The 20301-nt window shown below is 36.9% G+C and overlaps 1 protein-coding gene across 2 annotated transcripts in view; it reads left to right on the forward strand.

Moving 5' to 3' along the window:
• Positions 1–20301, forward strand: part of USP7 (ubiquitin specific peptidase 7) — a 74460-nt gene that overhangs the window by 38447 nt on the left and 15712 nt on the right. For both annotated transcript variants that reach the window (XM_086473293.1, XM_086473292.1), the window contains 16 exons: positions 145–233; positions 938–1046; positions 6973–7103; positions 9964–10018; positions 10552–10632; positions 10720–10810; positions 11599–11681; positions 12633–12742; positions 13578–13734; positions 14850–14994; positions 15590–15720; positions 16801–16935; positions 17128–17229; positions 17947–18052; positions 18287–18379; positions 19238–19305. In XM_086473293.1, the coding sequence (XP_086329419.1) occupies positions 145–233; positions 938–1046; positions 6973–7103; positions 9964–10018; positions 10552–10632; positions 10720–10810; positions 11599–11681; positions 12633–12742; positions 13578–13734; positions 14850–14994; positions 15590–15720; positions 16801–16935; positions 17128–17229; positions 17947–18052; positions 18287–18379; positions 19238–19305 (1686 nt within the window). The remainder of the gene's footprint in view (positions 1–144; positions 234–937; positions 1047–6972; positions 7104–9963; positions 10019–10551; positions 10633–10719; positions 10811–11598; positions 11682–12632; positions 12743–13577; positions 13735–14849; positions 14995–15589; positions 15721–16800; positions 16936–17127; positions 17230–17946; positions 18053–18286; positions 18380–19237; positions 19306–20301) is intronic.

Genomic DNA, 20301 nt, shown 5'->3' on the forward strand with positions numbered 1-20301 from the left:
TTGGTGTCCTTCAATTTCTCTTCTTCAGTTTGTTATTACTGATAGCTCAGGCTTGGAACTTAGAAAGTGATGTCTAACTGGCTGCTTTGCTCCAGTCATGTTGCAAGCCCCAGTCTTCATGTTCGTGTCATTCTCGTTTTACAGGAAGTTACTGATCCTGAAAAAGGCTTCATAGAAGAGGACAAAGTTACTTTTGAAGTCTATGTTCAAGCAGATGCTCCACACGGAGTGGCGTAAGTATCTTTGTTCAAAAATAAAATCCTTAATTCTAGTATTTTTGTGTTGCTTGAGATTGTTTAAGTATTTTGTGTTAACTAACGTTTGTAGCTCTCATTACACATTCTCACTTTGTCACCTTTAATTGATGAGTTCTCACACAGCAATATTTTTCGTTAGTCACATACAGATTTTTATATAGGCTAAATTTCAGTTTGCATTAGCCAGCATAATGTGGAAATTTAACTTCTGTATGAATTGGTTTGTGATTTAACACCTCTGCAAGTCTATCCTCAGCATTGCTGAGCTCTACAGCTAAGGATTTCAGAGACAGTCAGGCAGCTCTGCTATCTGACTTGCCTTGGTTTACAGTTGTTTTAGAACTGCCTCATCTGTGTCATTCTGCTTCATGTCACTTGTAAACAAAGTGGTCATACTGAAATGTAGACTTCCTTTAAAAGTACAGCTCAGGGTTCACTTTCGTGATACATAGTTTTTCTGCCATGTGGAACCTCTTTAAAAAGAAAACCTAACAAAATCACAAAGCATTTAATGGCAAAGACAGTTGTTACTGTCAGGCAGGAGTGAAGTGTAGTTTATTTGAACCTTAAGTAACAATGAAGAGTAGCTGCTGTCTACCAGGAGTGCTGCCTTAGAACAAATACTCTTTATTATAGTTAATACAGAACTATCTTGTTTCTAACCCCTAACTATTTTCCAGGTGGGATTCAAAGAAGCACACAGGATATGTTGGCTTAAAGAACCAGGGAGCAACTTGTTACATGAACAGTTTGTTACAGACTTTATTTTTCACGAATCAGCTACGGAAGGTAATTAATATGTGAAAGAAAATGAGATTGATAATTGAAATATCCAACATGTAATATTTATAAATTATTCCAAACAGAGCTGCGTGTTCCTTTTGCCGCCTTCATCTGTTTAGAGAAGTTGTGACTTACCTGATGATGCACATCTTATGGAGGCTGAGTGCAGGGAGATTTTTTTTAGTTTGATTGTAATCTTTTGTGGTTTTTTGAAAGCAGACAGAGTACCTGGTGAAGACCTGAGCTTAAGGGGTGTTTCTTGGATGGTATTATCTGTTAAAGTTGGGAGGGAGGAAAGGCTGACTGTACGTCTTGCAGATAAGAGACTGAAGTAATTTCCCTTTCTCGAAATAGTTAAAATAGAGAAGCCAACTATGACTTTTCAGCTCATGAACCATGTAAAAACATAAACGTGTATGACTTTAGTTAATTTGTTCCATCTTTTAATTTATATTATGCACTTGAATTTTCTGTTACTATGGTTGGCATCTTTGTAGTGATGGAAAGTGCTAAAATTTCAGTAGTTCAAACAGGTTAATTTTTAGATTTTTAGATTTGCTTCATTTGTGTGTTTTTTATTTACTATAGGTGTTCTTTCTTCGCTGGAAGGAAGGACAGCTTTAAATATCAGCTTAATAAATCTCATCCAGACCCAGGATGAAATGTACTAGATAATGTAGCATTTTAAAGTAGTGCAGTAGCCTTAATGGGATAAAACCGTAAATTATGCCTTGATATTGGAGGTGGCTGTCTGGAAGAAGGGATATACTTGGGAAAAATGTAACTTGGCACCATTTAGTTTATCGGAATGTCCTATTGATCCTAATTCATCCTTTTGCACATTCCTGTGCTTATTGTATCTCAGTGAAAGTGAACTGGTCTGACTTGTGCTTTCTCTTGTGTGTACTAGTTGTTACATTTCCATTAAGCTTTGTTTTCTCCAAAATTTCCCTTTTTAATGTACCTGCTTTCCACTGCCTTAGATTTTCCACCTGTCACTGTGGCCTGTAAGTGTCCCAGTTGGGATTTCTTTTTTCTCTTTTGCGATGTGCTGCTTACTCTGAAGTGTTGCAAAAAATAGGACATCAAACTCCCGTAGACTGTAACTGAGATCATACCAGTGCCGTGTATGAGAAATAAATAATTGACTTGTTTTACATGATGCACCTGTTTCTTTTTTGCAAGAGGTATAATTTAGTCATTCAGTTTATCATTCATTGTAATGCCTGTTCTTTTTGCTCAGTACTCATAATGTTTGTGCATTTTATGTTTTTGGACAACTTCACTTTGCTTTTGAAAGAACAATGTGTTTTTATAATAGCTACATCTAATCCAATTGAGTAGTTCCTTTCAAGACTGTTTTGTAGGTGGTAAATCAATATGTACTGTGAAGAAGAAATTATTTTTGTGATACAGATTTGTTTCAACTGAACTAATCTTTTCAGGCATTCCCCTGTACTTCTCCCCCAGCCCCCTGATAAATACCAGCTTTTAGGGAGTGTTAATGTCTGGGTAGTGGTCATATGAGAAAGCTAGATTTACTAGCTGGTAATTGCAGCTTCCGTTATGGAAATGCCCAGTTCTTTGCTCATTCTTCAGGTTTTCAGAGCCCCTACAAATAGAACAGACTACAGGGCTAGTTTTGGACAGTTTTAGTACTCATTTGCCGTCCTTACAGGTAAGGAAGAATCAGTAGTTGTCTTGTAAAAATTAATTTTTTTCAAACGACATTTTTGTTTTCACTTTGAGCAAACTTGTTCCTCTTAAAACTGAGTAAAATAAAATGTGTAGTATGCTCAGTTTGCTTATCACCAGTTCCGTAATTTCTGTTAATCATCCTTACTTAGAAGAAATAATGATTTCTATTGCTGCTGTTTAGAGTTTTGTTGACAGAGAAGTTGCTGTCAGGAGTAGAGCTGGGAAAGCAGTGAACAATAGCAGAGGCAAGCATATACCTATAGGAAGTCAGGCTCGGGTGAAGCATGGGTGGGGATTGATGGAGATGTCTTTTCTTCTTTCCTCTGTTTCCAGACAACAGATTGGAGGCTCTTGGGTATTTGAAATGGCAGGGAGTAAAGCAAAGGAACTTTCTCTATGGAGCATATCTTTATTTGTCTGTTTGTGACTGTTAAATGCATACTGAAATACGTTCCACCTAGGCAAGGGACAGTGATAACTTCCCAAAAGGGTCCACCTTTGGTCTTGGACCATGTTATATGAGTCTTCCCGTGTCTGTCATTAGCGCCTCCAGCCAGTCAGTACTTGTGGCTGCATCCAGTCCATTTTAAAACCCTTCGCTGGTTCCCTTGAAGTATTCCTTACAGTTCTTGAGAGCATTATGGAATGCTTCTATAACTATACTAAAATCATAAGTACTGGTCCAGTATGTTTCTGCCTGATCTGGCTCCCCTCAAGTTATCCAATGTATTTTACGTTACCTTGGAATTTCATACACAGTATTTTCTTCCCTTCTTCAGTAGTTGTTTTGACTTCAAGCAGTGTGTTCAAGCTTACCTCTAGCATTCTTTTACCATGTAAATGTCTGAAATTTTTCTCATATCTCTGTGTCTGCTGCTTGTTAGCCATTGCCTATACATGTCCCTATCACTCTTTTGTTCATTTCCTGAGGGAACTTCTCAGGAGTTAAATTAGAGATTCTACTTTTTTTCAAATGGATCAAAATGCCTCACTCCTTGATCTCGAGGTCAAGCTTTCAGAGTTCGGGAGGGTAAGGCATAAAAATAAAGGTTTGTAGAGGATCGTATTTGAAAAGTGGTTTGTTTTAGCTTAGAGAAACACTTGAGCTTTCAGAAGTGGGCTTTGATACTACTTATGTGCGCAAACAGAATGAAGAACCAAAGAAAGGCTGTGTGTTAAATGTTTAGTTTGTAGTAACACATTTAGAATTTCAGAAGAAATAAAACTGGTGTTTTTATTCAGTGGCAGCTGGAATGTTGTAATTAAATTGTAAATTATTATTTTAATATTACTTGAGAGATACAGGAAAGGAATTAGTTGTCCAGATGGTATATGAGGAGACCAAACAGGAATTAAATGCAAAGGATCTGATTTTGATTGTCAGGGTATTCTGAACTCCCATTTATACCTTTTTGATGGAAGAGTTGACCACTAGGTTGACTTTTAGCCTGCTGTAGCATCATCTTGGTTTGTTATGAAGAATATTTAGCATTTTAATACTCTATGAAAATGTGTCAGCACTGACTATATTTGAATTTTTTCATGATTTGATTTTCATATCTTATTTCTATTTGTTTAAACATAGCAAGTAACTTACTATATATTTGCTTTTTAAAAAGCATTTATGGGATGTTAAAAACAATGAATAGGGGCTCATTATAGAGATTTGGAACATTTGAGACCTGGTCATTCAACTATTTCCTGTTTCTACCTTCAGCCAGTGAAGGCCAGCTTATAAAACGGTTCATAAACCAGGGGCAGGGAGAGGTTAGGTCAACTCTGCAAGATGCTGACTTGTTTTGATGTGTTCATATTTGAAAGCAAAAGTAACTTTTGCTACTACAATCAAAGGTATAATTTTAGCTATTCATATTTGAATTGGCGTTTGCCCAGATCAGCATGGTTAACTGTAGCTCTGCATGGGATGATAAAAATAGAGAAGCAATTGAAAATAATTCTCTTTATTAGCTTATTAGAACTGTTTTGAAATCGTATGTTCTGATCTTAGGAAAGAAATTTTTATAATCAGGGTGGTCCAGCTTTAGAGTAGGATGTGCACAGAGGTGGTGGGATCTCCATTCCTGGAGATGCTCGGAGCTCAACTGGGTATGACACTGAGCAACTGGACCCAGCTTTGAACTTGGCATCTCTCTGAGCAGGAACAGAGTTCAGAGCCTACAGAGTTCTCTTCCAGACTAAATCACTATAAACTCTGAAAGCACTGCTTAGCTCATTAAAAGAGCTGCTGATGCAATGACATGAGAAAATACTATTTTTTGTTCTCTTAATTTTTCCAGGCTAGACTGGTAGTTAGCCTGGTGGATTGGCAAAAATAAGATCATGGAGAATTACTGAGTTAACAGTTAAAACTTGTTGCTGATGATAAAATTGAAGGTGCTATTTTCTTCAGTTTATGAAATTTTAAAAAGCAGTTTAAGCAAATTTCAAAATTAAAGCAGATCAAAGGAATGTTGCCATTAGGGTGGAGCTGGGCTGTTGTTCTTAAAATTACCCCAACGAAGTAAGAGTTTTGTTGGCTGCCCTTCAACAAAGAGTGGATGATAATAAATTCAGCTAATTTCTATTCATGTTTTACTTTTTTATATGTGTAAGTACTGCTATTAACTATGTAGCTCACAACTAAGTAGAAACATAAACTTGGAGGTTATAGTGTTCAGTCAGGATTCTGCTTTAGATCATCTTCGTTTACTGTTAAATTTTGGAAACTAATTTTAAAATTTAAAAAGGTGAATTGATACGAACTATCATACTGCTTTACAGTTTTATAATTAGCCGATGCTTTTCTGTCTGAATATGAGGGATTTGTCTTCTTTATAAAACTGTTCGATATTTCATTAAATAACTTCTTGTATTTAATTTTGGTACTGTAGCTATTCTGCTGATAGTTTCTTATTATATTATTCTTCTAAATAGTTATATTGCTGTACTTTTGAAAAAAATTGCGGATATTCAGAAATGGAATAGGTAACTGGCCTGCCAACTTCTTAACAACTTTTTTTGGGCCTTTTTTCTAGCTTTCTATCTTTTTCATCATTCCCTTGTGTTCTTTTTTGTATCGGCTTCATCTTTATTTAATGTGTGTCTCATCTGGTTCACATCGCTTCTGTACTGAGCTTTCATATAACAATGACTGTTTCCCCAACAATTCAGCTCTGTATATAGGGAGCTGAAGTGCAGGGTGAGTTAGAGGTGCTGGACACCTCTGCGGTGTAGGCAGATGCAGAGATCGAGTGAGAACTACTGAGATCCAGTTCAGTGCTTCAGTTGCAGAAATGTGTCGTTCCCTGTTGTTTCACAGGCAAAAATTCAGGTGGCAATTTTTCTGTTTCTTAACAGGCCATTTTCTTATATGCTGCTTAATATTGGAGTATTTATTTTTATGGGTTGTTACATGATCTCCCTCCAGAGTTATCTGTGTTTTCCTTCTACGTTCATGCTTTTCTAAATGAGCATCTACCTATAAATACCTTTCCTTGCTACTGCTTTTCCCTAGATCTACTGGTGTACATTTAAAAAAAAGTAGATCTCATTTCAGTGCCTATTGAACTCTCCTAATCCCTGTTTGGTCCATTGGTGTAATTTCTTTGTTCTTAGTCCTTCCCAGATCGGTATAATCAGTGAATTGAATTGTTAAGCTGTTTTATTTGCTGGACAGCAATGACATTAAGTGGAAATGAACGTATTGGGGAATCTCAAAACCTTCCTCTGACATCCTTCTCCTCTAAGTGGGCCATTTCTGTTTTCACTCACTTGTTGCTCTTTATGTGGTTGGGGGGGGGGGGGTGTGTGTCCACTGTAGGTGACAATATTCACAGATAGCCAAGCTACACCACAAAAGAAGTTATTTTCAAAAGCCTATAGTATTGATCAGTGTATCTGGTCCTACTGTGATGATTGCGTAGACATACCAGGCATGATAAGTTGTTGAATGCTTTAGTGCATTTACTTTTCTAGGGTAGAATAAGGGAACTATTTAGATAAAATACCGTGAATGGAATCTGTTGTTCACAGCTTTCTAACCACTGTGCTCTAAGAAGAGTCATCCCAGACAATTAATGTCTTTACGCTACAGCACGAGATTTTTTTCAGACTCTTTTGGAGTGATGGTTAAATGGAGTTGTGTGAAGGAAGTCACTGAAGAGGAAAGAATGCATTAAACAATACGAGCAATAAAGTTTTCCGTAGATACTAATTGAACTAAATGCTTTTTCAGGCTGTGTACATGATGCCCACAGAAGGAGATGATTCATCCAAAAGTGTTCCTTTAGCATTGCAAAGAGTATTTTATGAACTGCAACATAGTGACAAACCAGTTGGAACAAAAAAGTTAACAAAATCTTTTGGGTAAGTTTCAGAAATTTGGACTATTTGTTGGGCTATTAAAGGCTTCATAAAGCTTTTCTTTAAAAATCTTTTATTTAAATCAGGCTATTTTTAGAGAGGTGCAGAGAACTGTTAACATAGGATTATGTTACTTTCTAGTTTTTCTTAGTTTACTTGGATAGGTTTTTATTTATAGTTGGTACTAAAGCCAGCTGATCCAAAAGTCAGAGTTTTGGGGAAGAGAGTGTTACACAGTCAAACACGGCTGCTAGTAGCAGGTTTATAATTTACCTGTTACCTGAAAATTGTGTGATGCATTTGACTAAAGTAAAATTCAGCACAAAATACGTTGTTGAAAAATTGCAGTGCATGTATTATTAATGTCATCTTAAAAATTTAAGTCTGTTTTAAATGTAGAGAAGGAGCAGAAATTTGCATTTCCATATTGTTAGTTCTGCATTAGTGACCATTGTAACGTTTTCTTCTGACATCAAAGATGCACCTATTTTTGCCTATGCACAATTCAGCAGCATTTAGTGTTGTATCCTGTTTTGTGATTTAAAGCTTAAGGGGAATATGTGTTGCATGAAGTAAAGGTGTCTGAGCACACAAAGTAATTATTTGCATTCTCCTCATTCTAGTACCCTGTTTTTCTCCATAAAACATTTACAAAAAGCCTTGCTTTTGATTTTTATTTTTATTTTTGCCCTGTATCCAGTTCACTGTCCACTCTGGTGGTACTTCGTGTGAGATGGTGTTACAGGTGTAACGGATAGTGTAATTTTAAATCTGGGGTATCTAGACATAGAATTATACAGTCTAGCTGTATTAAGAGTGTTGTGGGGTTTTTTGGTTGGTGGTGGGGGTTTTTTTGGGTTGTTATTGTTCTTTTTGTTTGGTTGGTTGTTTTTTACCGAACCTGATGTTTCAGGTGAGCGCAAGTTAGGACAGAAGTTTGAGATTAGCATGACCTTTGTAAGCCTTCTCTTTGCATGTCATGTAAGCATGAAGTAGAATTTTATCAAAAACTGTTCTAAAAGATTGTATTTCGCATTACTTTGTCACACTAGTCTTTTGTAGGAATATTGACAAATTTTTTTAATTTAAAAACAGGTTAGGAAGTTTGTATCGTCTTTTTCACATAGCTGTCCTGGTGTCCATCCCACATCTGCTAAAGCTTGTAGTAGTGCTCTGTCCTGATAAGACTCTTCATAACCTTGCATATTTGTAACCTTTCCTTTTCACCTTTTTGGGGGAATTTGAAATGAAATTGATAACCTCAGTGTTTTATGTTTATCTGGTCATACCCTCTGCCTACTAGCACACTGTATATTTAGTTTATCAGCGCTCCTGCTTCCTGTTACACTGGAAAGACTTGCTGATATCGTAAATATTTCATCTTGAGTTAAGATCCCAACTGTGTCATCTTCAGTAGCATGATGAGACCTTTCCCGAGGGTGTTGCAGATGCTTAATTTTGTATCTGAGAGCAAGGTTTTAAAAATGTGTTCATGCCTGCCTTCATTCTTGGGAAGGAATTTTTTTAATGTGTAGTGAAGATTTGGTCTTTTCTCCCCCATTAAATCAGAGAGGGGTTTCTGACCTTGTGAGACCTACCTATGCTCTTATGCTCTATGATGTGTAGAGCATAACTTCTTACCGGATATTGTGAGTTTCTAACTTAGTTTGGCCTCTTCCAGTAGAAAGTGATGCCGTTGTCTGTAGGAGCCCTTTTTTATCCTAATATTACTATGTAACCTTGTTCTTTGATTCTGTCCTTTAAGCTGGCTAGCGTTTAAAGCAGAGGGAGTCAGGAGGTTGTTTTCCATTCTTAATTGTCCAACTGGTCACTTCATTCAGCTTGTTTAAGTGTGGACCCACACACAGTTGTTTTGGCACACTTTTGGGAGTAGTATGCTGCTGTGTGAGTGGCTGTGGGTTACTGAGAAGAGAGTGGGAGGGGAAGATAACGTTACTATTGCTCCTGATCGCCCGTGCTTGTGGCTTCAAGGGCCGGGGTTGAACCTCATGCTGAAGCTAGAGCCTACAGTAACCATAGCTTATTTCATATGGTTAGGAGTGGTGACTGTTGCAAAAAGAGTTGTCAGAGGCTTAAAAAGCGTTCTTGAGTTTAAGTTAAAGAGTTCATAGGAGAAAGTATTTCATACTAAAACTAAACCCACTTTACCTGTCTTTTTTATTAAGGCAGCAGTGCTGAATACCCTTGTTGCAGTGTGCCACGTTTGCTACGAGGCATTTAGTGACTGTTGCTCTCGCCCCTCCTTTCACAGGAGTGTATCTGCACATGGACAGTTCAGGAAGCTGGGTGCCTCCTTGGAGTTACTGTGCACCCAGGATTAACTGTTTAGATGAGCACAAAGGAGCTAGTATTTCCTATAAATCCATTTACTTCCTTTCATGTGCTGAAATAATCCCTGAGCGCTACTTGATGGCACCTGAAGGGCCCTTAGAAGAGTGGCAGCTGGAAGCGTGCTGTGGAAACTGCTCTGACAGCGTCGAATTGCTCCCGGGCCTTTTTCTTAAGAGGTTTTTTGACATGAAGTGAGACTAGGTTGTAGAATTCTTCTGCTAGCAACAGCCTGGCCCTGGCCTCTTTGGCTGACTCCGGCTGCCTTCCTGGTCCCCATCCCCAGATCCACAGAGAAAGGAGGCAGGTGGGCACAGAGCGGCTGCCAAAAATGTCCCACAAATTCCCTGCCCTTCTTCCTGCCAAGTAAATGCTACGGAACTAAAAAAAAACCCTGTCCCGTCAGCCAGTACTAAATCTCAGCGCCTTTACATCTTGCTGTGTATTGAATTCTTGATCTGAGCTGTAGTTTTCTTCGTAATATAGTAATTTTGTATTAATTTGCCTTACAAAGGTGGGAAACTTTAGACAGCTTCATGCAACATGATGTCCAGGAATTATGTCGAGTGGTATGTTTTTACTGTTTCTTACTGATGATGCATAATGTTGACTCTTGATTTTGCGTACATATAATATAATATAATTTAGTAACAATCCTAGTAATACTGGCACTGATTAATTTAAATTGGGTCTCTAAGGCACAGAGTTTTTGCCTTGCTTTATTTCTCTTTTTTACGAGTAGGATTGATTATGGCCTTTTGAGGGTGAGGAATTTGTAAAGGATAGGGAAGGTTGAAAATAAATGGAAAGTATGCTAGTGGTCCTTATATAGCATGGAGAGAAATGCAGTTTTGAAGATGCAAATGCTCTTACATATGTGAGGTTTTCCAGACTCAAAGGAATGTAGTTGGAGTAGTCCCCAGTGCAGTTTAGGGGGGAAGAAGAGGGATTTAAAGGACTAAAAAGGATGTGCCAGTATGAATAGACTTAACATTTCATTTTTATGCAAGTGACTTAGTTTAATCAGTGAAGTAGTCAATGTGTGATGAATAAGTTCAAAAACTGCAAGTTTATTCTATGTAAAAACTATTTTTTCTTTCAGCTGCTTGATAATGTGGAAAATAAAATGAAAGGCACATGTGTAGAAGGCACTATTCCTAAATTGTTCCGAGGGAAGATGGTGGTATGTATTTAAATTTTTTTTAAAAAAATTAAATTAACTGTTACTTGTATACATTGAAATTCTGTGGGTTTTGTTTTTTGTTTACAGTCTTATATCCAATGCAAACACGTAGACTATCGATCTGAACGAATAGAAGATTATTATGACATCCAGCTAAGTATAAAGGGAAAGAAAAATAGTAAGTGACACATGGTGATATGCACCAATCAAATACTTCAGCATGTTAGACATCGTTAGTGCCTGTTGATTTCAAATGTGTGTGGTGGTGCTCAGCATGTTGAAATATACTTGTGTTAATACACCTCATCAAAAACATTTTCCACAGAAAATGTTTTTGCGTATGTTACCTTTTTGCCCTTCTCCCCTTTCCCTTCCCTGCTCCTTCCTCCCTAATTCTCTCACTGATGCCTCTTCATAAAACTCTGAACTTTAGGAGTTTTCCTGGTGCCATAGAAGTGCGTACTGTGCTGTGGTAATAACAGTAGTGTTGTTACAGCAGGTTGTAGTTCATATGTGAAGTTGAACTCGGAGGAACTAGATTCTTCTTTAGACCTGACCACAGCAATAAGCAAATAAAAAGAATGAACTAATGGGAGCAGTATAGCAGGGGTCTGTTATCACATTACCAAGTCCTTGGCATACAAGACATGAAACGGGACGTGGTAGAGCCCAGCAAACAGAATCATCCAGCTTGATACTTAACAGCTGCAAAGTGCGAATAGGAGATTTGGCAGACAGTTGTAACTATGTGATTTTTAAAATCTGTTGATACTCTTATGTGTGCCCCTACAATTTGGTGCATTTCTTGACATTAAGCAATATAAAACTTAAAAAGACAGAAATACTGAAACACAAACTCTCATGTCTCAATATGTTATTTGATTAATACATTAAGCCCCCAGGCTAGTGTAAATGTATTTTTTTCTTCCTCCTTCCCTACAATTCCCCGATCTTTTTTTCATTTAGTTTTTGAGTCCTTCATTGACTACGTTGCAGTGGAACAGTTGGATGGTGATAACAAGTACGATGCAGGAGAACATGGCTTGCAGGTATTTTTCTTTTTTTTTAATTTGGTTTATATCTCTGTCCTTGATAAAATAACTTAAGAAACCTATGGTAGCCAAAAAATGTTGCAAAACCCATTCTAGATGATAATCAACTGATTTTGGTGACTTTTCTCCTTAGACAAGCTTTTACGTAGCTTCTTTAATTGCTGTTGGGTTTTTTAAAATGGAGCTTATCTAATTAGCAGTTAGTTTTACTTTTACACCTGTAAGTGTTTTAGTAACTGGAGCGGCTAACTTCTCTACTGATCTCAAGACTGAGAAGTTCTTCCTCCAAGAGTAGTCTGTTCTGTGTGTCTAGTAAAAAAGTGGCATAGCTCTAAAAGTAACTTTAGAGAGGTCATTTTTGTATCATCAACAAGAATGCCAAATGAACCTGTGGCATTTCAAACATTTATGCGTGTGCACGTGTTTGAGCTTTGCATCTGCACTTTGCTGAAGTCATTTATAGAAAGTGTTGTTTTACTGAAGTTAGCTTCTGAAGGTGCCATATACCAGGTTTTGTCAGTAATGTTCTGTATCTTCTTCAGCTGTTCTTGGGAAGGTACAGTATGGTAGCCAAATATTTGTTGGCAGGATACAATGAACATGAAATTCTTAACTGATCAAAAATGAGGGTTTTGCCTCTGTATTCTCTCTTAATTTTATTTATACAGGTAACTTGCTCTTAATGCAGTGAGGTGTCCACATGGGCTTGTATGAATGGCCTGAATTTAAGTGAACTGAGTTCTTGTGTTGTTGGAGTAGCTCTTGGGAAGGCTGGTGCAGCATTAGGATAGTTCACCTCCACCCAAGTTTTGAACCATTCTTTGGTGCACATTGTGTCGTCAAACCTGTAAAATAAAAGCCCGTAAGAAGAGTGTCTGCAGCAAACAAGTATTTTGAGTTGCTAAAAATCTTGCAATTTCAACCCTCTATTTCCTTTTAAATGTCTAGGAGGCAGAGAAAGGTGTGAAGTTCCTGACATTGCCACCAGTATTACACCTACAGCTCATGAGATTTATGTATGATCCTCAGACTGACCAAAACATTAAGATAAATGATAGGTAAGTTTTTTGTTTTGTTTTGTTTTCATTGAAGAATTTGGACCTGTGAATGTACTTTACCAAAAATAATTTGCCAAAATCCTATTTTTGATTCAACTGCGAGAGGAAAGTATGCACAGTCACACATGTGGAGGTCCCCAAAAGGTCACTGATTGAACGTTAAGGTTCTGAATGACAAATCAAATACTTAGTCATTTGTAGCTGCTGTCTGGAATATAAAACAGGTGACTGCAGCTTTTAAGGCTTTGTGGAACATTCTTTGTGCCGTGTGTGGAAAGTTGGTATGTTCCCATAGGCTGCCACAAGAGCAAGTAGCATGAATAAGTAGTCCTCTGCTTTCCCTCCATCTCTTTGCCTGCCCACTCATTGTAAGCAGAGGCTGATGATTTCTCAAGGAGATGCATTGTTGGTTGTAAACTAAATCTGTATTGCAACGATTTCAGTCTCACTGAGGAGGTGAGACTGCAGCAGCTGAAAGACATTTCAAAATAATGTTCCAGTCCAGGGGTACCTGTGCTAGAAAGGCTGTATTTGTGTGCTAGAAAATAAAAGGTTTTGAGCTTTTCCCTTGACACAGTAAATCCAAAACAGCACTGTTTCAGTTGAAGGGCTGTTACACTTGTTACTGAGGGCATACTTTTTCAGAGGTGCTTATGAAGATTATTTTTATTCCATATTAAAACAGTATAAATTCTGCCACTGTATGCTGTATATGCTGGATAGAAATGGCATTGTAACTTGTTATATTTTTGTAGCTTGCTTTAGGAGCGAGTACAGGTGTCCTGTATCTGTCTTTAACGGCAAATACTACTGTCTTAATTATTTTCAAAACTAGGTTTGAGTTTCCTGAACAGTTGCCACTAGATGAATTTTTGCAAAAAACAGATCCTAAAGATCCTGCGAATTACATTCTTCATGCAGTTCTAGTACACAGTGGAGATAACCATGGTGGACATTACGTCGTTTACTTAAATCCAAAGGGTGATGGCAAAGTGAGTATTGAAAAGCACCTAAACATATTTGTGTTTTGCAAATACATACTTGCAGTTTTCATAATGGGCAAGTCTTTGGAGTTTTTGTTCCCTAAGAGAAGAATGAGCTGGCACACTCACTTCATCACACAGGGTTTGGACTTCTCCATGTAGTTCGTAGCTTGATACTCTTTCATTTGATGCCTGTTCTAACATATTTGGGAAACTTACTTTGTATTTACAGAGTTTGTAAAGAAAAAACAGCAGCTCTCATGTCTAGTTTTTGCTCTTTAGGGAGGAGCCTGCATTTGAAGGCATTAAAGAATCACCTGCCTTCTTAAGAGGAGCAGCTTCATCTTTGCTATTGGCTTTTGGCAAAAGACTTTTAACTAAAGGAATTCCTTCAGCTGTGTGTGTATATGTGTTGAAGTTCTACTGCAGTCAAATTTTATCCATCTTTTATTTTAGGGTGACTTTGTACTGAAGCAAATATGATTGTTACAAATGTTTCCAGGACTCAGAAGTTCAGTATCTTTGCATGTCCCACTGTTAGAGGTTTAGGTGACTTGATTGGATTGTACGTTTATAGGTCAGGTGTCTCTTCCCTCGAGTTGACTGGTTTTGTGTGCACATGACTGTTCACAGTAAAAGTCAGATTTTGCTGTGAATTTATCACTATTTGTCTTTCATTCTTAATTTGCTTTATTGTTTTAATTTAAAATTTGCTGTAAATTACTTTAAATGTACAAATAATTGCTAGATGTCTTGTGCATCACTGATTTTTATTTTGGTTTACAACAAATAAGGTCAGTTTTCTGATCCATGTAGAAGTGTGAAGTATTTGAATAACAGTCTTAAAAAGTTCTTTGAATAATTATTGGGCTTTTGATATTCAGTGTAAAATGTTCAAATATTTCAGTAAAGGTTTGGTAATTATGGCCTTCCTTATGCTGAGTGCAAGTAGCAGGTAGGACAAATCAGACTGAACTAGATTTTTTTTTTTTTAAACTCATGCTGCTTGAAGAGCAATTTTAGTTACTTCAGAGAGCTGAAAGACGTGCCAGAAATAGGACTAATTTAACATTCAAGAACATGTTTTTGTGTAAAATCATATTTATATAAAATTTTCTCTCTAGTGGTGTAAATTTGATGACGATGTTGTATCAAGATGTACGAAGGAAGAAGCGATTGAACACAACTATGGAGGTCATGACGATGACTTGTCTGTACGGCACTGTACGAATGCGTACATGTTGGTTTACATCAGGGAATCCAAATTAAGTATGTATACTCTGCCTGTGCTCCAAGTTAGACTTACATACAGGGGTTTAGGGCTATGTTTTACTTCTGAATTGTTGACAGCCTTCCTATACAAAGGGGCTTCGTTAGTTACAGTTGGAATTTATAGATTCTGTGGAATCAACCAGCCTTTCTCTCACTTTTGGAAAGTATCTGCTAATCGAGTGTCATCCTAGCACAGTAAGGCAAGGCTGTGTGTCTGCAAAGTGCTTCAGCCTTCATTCTTTGATAGGGTGGAAAAATTGGTGAACTAATTTCAGTGCTGGAAAATGCTGCAGTGGATGAAAAATATGTAGTTATATGTATACTGAAAAATTTGAGTGGTGGTAAATATTTTTTTAATCTTGAAATGAATGTTTAATTCAGAAGTCTATGATACATATTTCATGGAAGTAGTGCATTTTGGCTGGAGATAGAAAATGCTTTTTTTGCCAAAACATGATGATATCAAACCATGTTTTTAATTAAAAGATGAAAAAATCTGTTTTGACTTCAAATCAGAGGAAAGTCAAGTGTGTATGAAGAAAACCTTGTTTGATGTAAATCTTGAAATGACATCACAAAACCTGCTTTGTAGGTGAAGTTTTGCAGCCTGTCACGGACCATGATATTCCTCAACAACTGGTGGAAAGGCTACAAGAAGAGAAGAGGATAGAAGCTCAGAAGAGGAAGGAGAGGCAGGAAGCTCATCTCTATATGCAAGTGCAGGTCAGCTTTTGAAACAGATCACATTGCAACTACCTTACCATTAAAATTCAGAATGTTGAGCCACCCAAGACAAACCTTGATTTTCATTTTGTTTTAATTTGTGTTTGGAAGTAGTGTTTGAAGTGAAATTATTATTTTAGTGCTTGTAAGTATATTTACATATGCAATGAATCCTAATGGAACAAACAGTACTGTATTTTACAGACATTTCTGTTTTCTCTAGAAGTTACGTGCTTGCAAGTAAAAAATAGTAAGTTCAGGTGAAAGGAAAAGAACCAGGTTATTTTAAATGGCTGCCCTGCCACTGCACTTTTATCTCCTTCAGGAATTATTTTCTAAAATTAGAATGTATCTAGCCATAGGCTGCAAGCCTGGACTACTGCCAAACTGAACTCATCGAGTAGAAGCAGAAGGAGAGAGTGCTTATATTTGCAATTATCTTTTTGGAAAAGCCAGATGGACTAGATTGTTATGAATTGCCTTAAGGAACCCTGTTTATGGCTCTTCCCAGAGACCATCTGGCACAAGAAAATAGAACCCAATAGAACATGCCTCCATGTTTCCTTGTGTCTTCTTTCTGGTGTTCAAAAGTAGAGATATTGGTGAAGTTTAGCTTGTTCTACACTGCATTTACACGAGAGCCGTTTTCAGTGGAGGGACTGGCTGAGTTACACCACTTGTCTTTCTGTTGACAAAGAGCGCATGGGAGCTGTGGGAGATACAGGAAACATTTTAGGGCAGCCTCCTTGCATTACACCAGTAAAATAATTATGCAGCCTTTTTTAACTGCCAGGATTGTTAGAGCACGTGTTTCCAAGATTGGGATCTAAGTGCAACTGGTTTTTAATTGTTTGGGATTTGTAAGTATTAGTGTATTTTAATGACTTACACTGATTTGACTATCAGTCACAATTTTTTAATTTTGTTATAAGCTGTATACGTGCAAATTTTCTTCATGAGAACACAAATAGTGCCACTATCCAGAGAGCCAGTCATGTTGCATAGTAGAGCATCATGAAAAGGTATTACATCGTGCAGCTGAGTTAATATGAATAGTAACCTTCAAATGTAATTTTTCAGATAGTGGCAGAGGATCAGTTCTGTGGTCACCAAGGCAATGATATGTATGATGAAGAAAAAGTGAAATACACTGTTTTCAAAGTATTAAAAAACTCCACGCTTACAGAATTTGTTCAAAATCTCTCTCAAACGATGGTGAGTTTTCTGTAGCTGAATATCTGTATGAATTTATTTTATTACTTTATGGTTTCTTCATAGTCTTTATCTTCTTCAGAAATTGCAAGCAGTCATAATTTAGACCTTTTAAAATAGATGAACTGTTTGGGTTTAATAGAAGTATCTTAGCCTTTTTGTTTGTTTCCTGTCACGATTTTTTTTTTATTTTAGGGATTTCCCCAGGATCAAATCAGATTATGGCCAATGCAAGCTAGAAGTAATGGAACAAAAAGACCTGCAATGCTAGATAATGAAGCAGATGGCAATAAAACGGTAAATATTCATTGATAGAGGACACTATTTCTGTACACCCCCCATGATTTTTAGTTCTCTTTAAGAATCTGTAAGTTTGGGACATGAGATTTTTTTCAGGATTTTAATTTAACATGTATCTGGTAAAGTCTGAGACTTGAAAAGACTTGAGATTTAGTGGATTGATTTGGATAGGAGGGAGGAGTGTGGTGCATGATTTTTTTTTTTTTTTTTTTCCATGGGAAAAAAAGCATCATCATGATTTTTGTGTTAGATTTCAAACAGAAATGTCTTTTTAAGTCCTTCATTATTTGGGAAAAAACCCTCTAGATTTAGTGAAATGTGTTGCTTAAAATGTAAAACACCGTGTCTAAATACCACAGAAAACAGTGATTGCTTTCACTGCCCTGTTACTTCTAAAGTGAAGTAATTTTCTTGCCATAATAGAGATAGCTGTAGGTATGTTTTTTAAATGAAAAATAAATCCATTTTAAATAAAAGCTGTCATTTGTGCTTCATTTAAATGTTTTGGGGCTTTTTTTTGTGTGTTTTTATAGTTGTCATTGTTTCTCTTAATAAACTCCGTAGAGTTCCTGTCATTAATGCAACTTAAAAAAAAAAATAATTCTCCCACTCATAGAATGTCATAAAGTTCTTGTATCTGATGAAAATGCAGATATCGGGTTATATTATATTCTCCAGAGACTTTTTTTTCTTCTTCCACATCTTCCTACATAGATGATTGAGCTCAGTGACAATGAAAATCCATGGACAATATTTTTGGAAACAGTAGATCCAGAGATGGCTGCTACTGGAGCAACATTACCCAAGTTTGATAAAGATCGTAAGCATATATGCTAAAACTTGAGTAAATACAAAATACTTCTATTTTGGGTATATCTCAGAAAACATTATGCACTCCTTTTTTCAATAATGACATGGTGTATCGTGAAATTACAGCGCTGAAATTAGTTTTTTTTCTCATGCAGTTTCCCCCTCATTTCTCTTCAAGTGATTCCCACCCTGACATCCTCAAATAAGCTTTACTTAAAAATAAATCTTGTTTCTTAATTTGTAGATGATGTAATGTTGTTTCTGAAGATGTATGATCCGAAGACTCGGAGTTTGAATTATTGTGGACATATCTACACACCTATATCCTGTAAAATACGTGAGTTCTAAAATTCAATTTCGTTGTTATAATTGAACTTTTTTAATGACAGTGTACATTGCATATCTCTTTTCCTTTTAATATTAGTTTTATCACTGAAATCAAAGGTAGGCCACAGAAAGAAATTCTGATTTCTCCCAGCACCTGAAACTTTTTGCAAGGCTGAAAGCATTGCCTTAATACATCGATGGCTGTCAGTTAATTTTTCTGTTGCAGGGCTGCTGTATTCACAGGTGCTCCTGAGCATCAGTGGCTGTTTCAGAGTTGCTGTAAAGCTTTGTGTTGTGGTACTGCTCTCCAGTTTGGGTTTTTTCCTTCTATTTCAAGTATTTTTTGTGGATTGTAACTCTGCAATAGCCTTTAAAATAACTCTTCTATGACTTTTCACTGTGGTAGCCTGAGAGCAGCTGCTCAGACTGAATTGGGCGTAAGGCTTGGTTTTCATATGGGTCCATTTAAAGAATTCAGCAAATGTCCACTGAGTAAAAATACTTTGATTTGGATGTCTCATTTTGTTGACTTGTACATACTTTCTAATTTTGTATTTTAGCTGTCTGTCTGGGTTTTTTTTAAGAGATTAAAATTTTTCTCTGGGGAAGGAACAGTGTTATTTCATCTCTTTGATCTTGGATGGCCTTGCACATATTTTTTTCGTTATTGTTCAGGTGAAGTGGAAGGAAACCTTAAAAGCTTATCTGTGGGTTGAATGTCAGTAAAGGAAGCTTTAACCTGGAAGGCTCTCTTTCTTGGCGTTTTAAAACTATTTATCCAGGGTAGAAAATGAGTTCTGTCCTTTTTGCAGGAGGTCTCACTAGCAGGTAGTGCAATGCATTTCACAGTCCTTTTCTTTTCCAATAGGTGACTTGCTTCCAGTTATGTGTGAGAGAGCAGGATTTCCACAAGAAACTAACCTTATCCTCTATGAGGTTTGGATTGATAGACTTTTTGTAACATTTTTGTCTTTTACATGCTATAACTAGAGAAAAAGAAGCTTTATTGGCTAAAAAAAGGTTGCTCATAACAATGATAATTTATAAATCATAAGCACTTTGTAACCTGTAGCTTTGAAGTCTATAGTGCTGCAAGAGAGTAGCAGCAGATAGTTAACTTCAGAACAGATTTAAAATCAAACAACTAGAAGTTTGAGTCTTTAGAAACAAAAAATCTTTACGTGAAGTCCTACTTGAGCAGCTTTGCTGTGCTACAAGTGTGCGTATCCTCAGAGTCGCAGTGCTAGAGGAGCTAATGCTGCTACCAGTATTGGCCACTGTGTTTTCAGTGCTCCCCTTAGACAGTGGAGTTGAGAAAATGGGCATCTTCCCCTTCCTTCCCTAAGTCAAAGTCAGCAAACAAAATACTTAGTCTGCTAACATGTTTCTGCCCAAATACAGAAATAGCAAATCTTTGTAACTGCTGTGTTTATTGAGTGCTGACGATGCAGATCTTGCCAAAGCAAAGTTCTTGCTATGGTAAGAACAAGGAATTGGGGTTTTATTGCAATTTTTGTTAGCAGTCATGCTGCACTCTCTGGCTGTTCCAGGAGAGCACACACATTTCCTTCCTAAAAAGCAGAACTGTCAGGTTCTGTGCAGGTCAGGGTTGCAGTTTGATTCCAGTTTTAGACAGGTGCTTTTATCCCAACAGGTCAACTTACAAGTATAAATACATAGTATGGATATAGATATTTTATAATATACGCATTTTTAATATGGCTTTGTTTTGTTTTGTTTTGCCTTTTTTTTTTAAAAAAGACAAGTGAATTGCTGTACAAAAGTTCTGCGCTACTAAAATAGTGAGCATAATCAGTGTTCTCCAAGCTTCCTGAAAGCTGCATCAGTAGAAAATTGATCTCTGAATTTTGGAAAGTTTTCAGTGCCAACAAGATAATGCTGAATGATAAAATACTGTTGAAAATTAAGATA

This window comes from Leptosomus discolor, chromosome 14 (assembly GCF_034619465.1).
Source record: "Leptosomus discolor isolate bLepDis1 chromosome 14, bLepDis1.hap2, whole genome shotgun sequence".
Taxonomy (NCBI): domain Eukaryota; kingdom Metazoa; phylum Chordata; class Aves; order Leptosomiformes; family Leptosomidae; genus Leptosomus; species Leptosomus discolor.